Here is a 6,279-nt window from a genome sequence, read left to right as displayed (position 1 = left end):
ACCATGTGTCTGCCCCTCCTTTGAGCTTGTAAGCGACCAGTTTCACTGGCTGCGATTCATGAATTCTCATACACTCAAAAAAATTCTCAACAGATGCAATGTAGTAAAAAATCCTTCCATATCAATCGTTCTGTCGTAACTTGGAACATCCAATTTCATCTTGTAGGAAGAGTTTGGATCTCCTACTTCGTGACAAGAATTATTTTGAAATGCATCATCAAAAAAAAATTCAGAACTTGACTCATCCTCGTACTCAATAGGAGGAATACGACGAGAATCTCCTCTAAACCCTGGAAACTCCTTCTTTGGAACTGTTCGTTCCAACAAAAAATTCCTTGGGTTTAATTCAAACTCTTCAAAATCACCAAATTATCAGGCACAAAATCATATTCAGAAAATCCATGAATAGATCTTTGCCGGTAATCGTCACAGAAAGGGTTTCGAATGGCAGTACTTCTAGAATGAAAAATGTTACCTTCAGGAGTTTTTGGGTTGAATCGTTGAAATGGCTGTTGGTACGTTACACGCGCATCTCGATCTCGATTGAACCTTTGAGGTGGTTGCTGATATGGTCGGCGTTCTTCACGATTATTTTCTCCTTTCTCAACTCGCTCCAGTTTCAAAAACTTCAAGGAATCATGTAGTTCTTGTAAGATCTTTGTATGAGAAGCTAGGGTTTTGCCAAGATTAGAAATGGTTGTGTCTTGAGCTTCAATCATCAGCAACATGGAATCTTTACTAGTACCTACCTCAGTAGGTTTCTCAGTATTTTTGTCATTGGGTTTCACACCATTATTGCCTTCGTTGGACGTCTTTGTTGGCTTAGACATGGAATCAGATCTTTAGGCAAAGATGGGCAGCAAGAAAGAACGAGCTCTGGTAACACCTGATAGAGGGCAGCGGAAGCAATCGTAACAGGCTAGTAACACAAGGAGAATCCACTCCTTGGAACAGCAAACTCACTCCAATCCAGGAGCTATAACAACTCTAATCCAAGAGTTAAAGGCAATGGTTTATAACCAAAACTCAAATCAATATCATTATCAAGATAGACGAGCCAAAGTTGTTTACAAGAGATAAACGAAATGGTACTTATAGTACTCAACAATGTAGTTAATATCGGATACCGGTTTGTCTCGGCCGAGGACCGGTACACTGGTACAATATTGTATCGGGGAGATTTCGGTTTCAAATATCGGTGCAATATCGGTTCCAAATTTATATCTATAATTTATATTGTTTCACACAAAATTAGACAACATGAAAATGCTTCAATTTTAGAAAAACAAACAAGTCCATTCAGAACATAAGAACCGTCATATGAAGTTCACTATCTAGAATGATAATTAAATAGGGACATTACATTTTTAATCAAAATTATTTGATTCATCGTAGATATCATAATCTTCCGTAGCTCCATCATCTCCACCAAGTAGTTCATGTCGCAAACCAAAAACCACTAAAAGAATTTGTAGTACCCAAACAGGGACTTGCTAAACCACCTCCAAGTGAGCTACCAGCCTACATGATATACTTCTAAAGGATGGAAAAGTTAAATCTCACTCAATATGTTCTAGAAAGTGACTATCAATAACATAAGGCTTTAAAAGGATGTCACGATAATCAACTCTACTAATCCCATCCTGAGTGAAAAGAAAAACTGCTACTGCAGTGTGTGATGCCCAGTATAAAGGAACACAATCTAAGAAATCTAAGGCAAAAATATATCAAGATTTAACAAATAAATTCATCAATGAATAATTAGATACAAATCAAAGCAAAAGAAGAAATTAACAATCAAAATCCTAACATCTTGTTAACAGAACGACCAGCAATTGAATCACGCCATTAACATTAAGAAGAAAAAATATTTGGCTGCCAAGAAGGGTTTCTGAAGATTTTTCTGCCAAACATTTCGATGAGATTTAGGGATTTAATCCTTCCCTTCATTTAAATTTCTAAATTTCCCTGACGCTCACAAAAAATTCTGAAACTGTCACATATCGGGAGAACCACATTGTATCGTTTCGTATATATCAGCCGATATTATTGGCTAAATATCGTACCGCGATATTTGTTTTTTCGTTTCGCTCTAACACTGGTACACGAAATTCCGCCGATATTTCGGCCGGTACGAGCGAAATTGACTACATTGGTACTCAATAAACCCTAACATAGTCTTAACCTAAGACTCTTACCAAACTTAACAAAACCCTGCATATCTAATACCTAACAAGAATAACTAATATCCTCTAATATCTTCCCTTTTATTCGACCGCTAATTAAACAGGGAGACATATGCAAATCCTGCGATACTTAGGAAACTCCATTAGCCACGTCCCGTATCAAGGATGTTGGATAACAGTATATCATATATACGGAATATGAAATACTGCATACTCTCTCTGTTTCTAAAAAATAGGCAGGTTTGTGTGCAAATTTACACACAAACAAGCCTATTATTTTGAAACGGAGGAAGTATTTTTGTTCCTAAATTATCTCTAGGTAATTAAGATTGTGCATAATCCACAAGGAAACAGTTAGATTTAATACAACAATTAAGCATTTTTTAAAACATTAATATTGGATTAATGTGGTTTTAAATTCTCATTAATTACATTCTGTAATTACTCTTTGATTATCTCTTGGTTTATGCTAACATTGATTTTGCATACGAGATTTTTTGCAATAACTTTGAATTTTGCTGAAATTCGTTTTATAAGATTAGCCACAAACATCTTATAAAATTTGAAATTTGAATTATTGCAAACAATCATATATTGAGCAGATTGGGCCCCACTGGAAAATCTTAAGTGTTGTTTGGGATATGATATTAAAGGAAATATTATTACAAAACTAGTCATAAAACACCAAGGTGATCAAATTAGTGATGCAAACTCCAGCCATATGTTGAAAGTTATAAGAACTTCATTTCCCCCAAAAGTGATATAAAAACTCCAAATCCAAAATAATAATCTAAATTAGATCTTTTCCTATTTCAGAAATACCAGGCCTATCCTTTTTTATGCTTTTTTTTTTGTACGAGATATTAATTCCCCAATCTCTCTTAAACTCTCAAACCACCACTGAAACCACTACCGCGTCTATATCTTGCATTAACACCATCGCCGCCTCCTTCACCAGCAGCAACACCTCAACCTCCTACTCTTGCACCAGCATTAAACCCACTACAATATCCTGATCCTCCACAACTCCTCTTCCTACCATTACACCTCAATCAAACCCATTTCCATGTCCTTATCTACAAGCAAATTCGAAATACAGATCTCGATTCAACGAAGATTGGGTATTAATTTTTTGAGTTAAATCGATTTGTATCAATATGATGACGGTGGTGGTACTCCAAATCATATAATTTTACCGAACCTCCTACTCCTCCTCTTCCGATCTAACCTTCAATTCTGACCATCTCCGAGAATCACTAAACAAAAAGTTGAATCACAATGATGATATATCATTATCATCATCATCTATTGTTTGATTTGAAGAAATTTCACCTCAACCTCAACTATTACAAGAGGTGCGTATTTCATTTTAGGTTTTTTTTGTATCTAATTTCCAATCAGAATCTGATTTCTAAATAATTTGGTTTTAATTTTATGAATATCAGCTTTCAAAAGATTAACATCGGTATGAATACCTGATGGTGCTGGAATTCGGTCTTTTGTATGGAAGGTAATCAGTTTTCTTTTGATTTTTTAGGTTAAAAATTGAATGAATTTTGAGTTGGGTTTTTACAACAATTAAGGTAAATAAGAATGAATTTTATCTATTTATACGAGAAGAAATGTTTTGTTGTAAATGTGGTTGGATATGTGTTGAGATCATATGAAACAACAACTGCATCACTAGTGTGGTCTGATGAGGTTTACAAGCGAAGTGAAGCGAAGTGAAGATTTAGTCATGTATGGGTAGACTTTCTAGTCATATGGAGATGTATTTTTCCTATTTGACTGTTCTGAATGGGATTTATGTATCTAACTCTTCTGCCGTTTAGATTTATGATGTAGCTAAATTCTATTTTGTTTATATTTGCTCCAAACTTATACAACGGTATATAGAATGTGGAACAGACTTTCACCTAATGTTGCTAGCAACTAGTAACCATAGGTAGGGAGAACATGGATGCACTAATCCACTGGATACGTGTTATTGTTGAGGTGGATGGTATTGTAAAATGGTGAATAGGATGTGGGACGGGCTGGAGCCTAATAACTATGACTGTTTTCTAGAAGATTCAAATGTGTAGAAACTTTTTATTCTCATCGTGGAAATCCAAAATTGGTTTTTGCGCAGTTCTTTTCTTCCTGATTAGTGTTTGTTTTTGGTGCAGCATATGCTTAGTTGCAGTCCTCAATGTGTGGCTGCTTGTTAGTTAAGTGTTTACCAAGTTGAATGATTCATTAATAGATACTTGTGAAATGATTTGTTTGTTTCAATAGTTGAGACCTCTGTGTGTGTCCATGCCTTACAATATTTGTGCGAGTTTCAAGTTATTTTTTAATAAACCAACACAGGTTATTGGTATTGGTGTGGTCAAACAAAATGAATCATGGTTTGCAATTTTTCTTGCAGTTGAATTCTGACGAAACCAATTACGGTTTCATCTTATTTATGATGAAACCGAAAATTGGTTCCATCGTATTTATGATGAAACCATAATTGGTTCCATCTAATATTATCCTTACTTAAATTGAATTTTTTTTTATGAGTTTGAATTGTTGTTGTGCTTGATAATGGATTAGATGTATGCTAGGATTTGTTACATGAAATTGAAGAAAAGGCCCGAAAATGGTTAGTTTTTGTATGTGCATATAGGCTCAGGAGTGGGATACTTGCTCTGTTGGATGTCATTTTGGACAAAAAAGTGGAGATGATAAAACGCCGGATGCTTCGTTTGGTCAACCTAGTAATGGAGTGCTTGGGATTCTTCGGATAATGGAGTCATCACATTATTATTCAGAGAATAACGTTGCTCCGGCACGAGAGTGGGTAAGCACTATCCAAAATGTCTTTTTAGAAATAAGATTGATGCACTAGCTAGTCTTGTTAGTTTGATAGTTCAGACTTTAGACGATGAATTTGCAAGATTGTGGATATGTGTGAGGCGCTGAATTAGAAGTAATCCCCTTTGTGACTAGATAACCGTTCCAGTAAGCATTAAATGAACACTTCTAATTGAAAATATCTATTTAGCGTTCACAGGCATCCCTACAAGTCTGAATTTTAGGCTACAAAAGTTAACCTTAGCACATCAGAATGAAACTACTGGCGAGTAACCATCTTTGACATCAGCTATGTCTTATTGTTGTTACCACTCCTGAACTATCAAGAGTTGCTAAAGACTAATGTTTGCTATAATTTCTTTTGTATTAGGAAAGGGTTTAAAGTTGTAATGACAACTAATCTCTCATCAGATGTTCCTGTTGGTTATTTTTCGTGGGCTGAGTATGACATTATGGCACCCTTACAACCACAGACAGAAAAGGCCCTTGTGGCTGCCTTCATTTCCGACTGTGGTGCCCGAAACTTCCTTTTGCATGCCTTTGAGATGCTTGAGAAGTCAAATATTCCAATAGATTCTTATGGTGGTTGCCATCGGAACCGTAATGGAGGTAGAAATCATACATATTACTCTGTATATCGTATCCCATTTTGGTGCCTTATTTTGAAACTTTTGTCCAGCTCCTAGATGGGGTTTATAAAATCATGCTAGAATTATATGCTTAGTGTTGTCTGGTTGGATTGTGAAGAGATTTTTAATTCTATTAGAGACATAGACCACAAAAGTTTAATTTAGCAACTCCGTAAGTGCGTGCTACAGTTACAACATTTATATTATTATTCGACAGCCTAGCATGTATCTTCTGTTGCCTGTTGTTGCTAATAGATAATAGTTTGTTGAGGTTCTTGACGACTAAAATAGGATACATGTTTTTAGCAATAAACTTTGCACCTGCAATGTCAAATCTCTTGATATATAGTGGTCATGTTTGCTTAACTATTCACCAATCAAGTCAAGCTTTCTAGATGTTCATATGTGTATCTTTTGTTATTCATAGTGTACAATTAAATAATAAACTTTCTAGGACATATAAGTTAGTAGACAAGGAAACTTTTTTTAGGTGATCAACTTGATTTTCGATTGGTGATCGACTTGATTTTGGATTGTCTATTGAGAATTTACTTTTTGTTCATTCTTGAGTACTTAAGTTGTATCACTGCTTGCTGACATTAGTTCACTTTGTTGCAGGCTGA

At 35.3% G+C, this 6,279-nt stretch overlaps 1 protein-coding gene across 1 annotated transcript; it reads left to right on the top strand.

The window, feature by feature from the left end:
• Positions 1-852: 852 nt before the first annotated feature.
• LOC113311513 (putative fucosyltransferase-like protein) lies at positions 853-6,279 on the top strand. Its single transcript, XM_026560346.1, has 4 exons — positions 853-879; positions 4,840-5,009; positions 5,398-5,636; positions 6,275-6,279. The coding sequence occupies exons 1-4, from the start codon at positions 853-855 to the stop codon at positions 6,277-6,279; spliced, it is 441 nt and encodes a 146-aa protein (XP_026416131.1).

The sequence above is a fragment of the Papaver somniferum genome, chromosome 9 (genome assembly GCF_003573695.1).
Source record: "Papaver somniferum cultivar HN1 chromosome 9, ASM357369v1, whole genome shotgun sequence".
NCBI classification, from domain to species: Eukaryota; Viridiplantae; Streptophyta; class Magnoliopsida; order Ranunculales; family Papaveraceae; genus Papaver; species Papaver somniferum.
The sequence above is the reverse complement of the archived record's forward strand: the minus strand, read 5'-3'. Positions and strand labels throughout refer to the sequence as shown.

Coding starts and splice junctions, on each gene's coding strand:
- LOC113311513 (XM_026560346.1), top strand. CDS start 853: ATGGGCAGCAAGAAAGAACGAGCTCTG. Junction 880..4,839: donor GCAAGAAAGAACGAGCTCTG/GTAACACCTGAT, acceptor ATGTGCATATAG/GCTCAGGAGTGGGATACTTG. Junction 5,010..5,397: donor AACGTTGCTCCGGCACGAGA/GTGGGTAAGCAC, acceptor CTTTTGTATTAG/GAAAGGGTTTAAAGTTGTAA.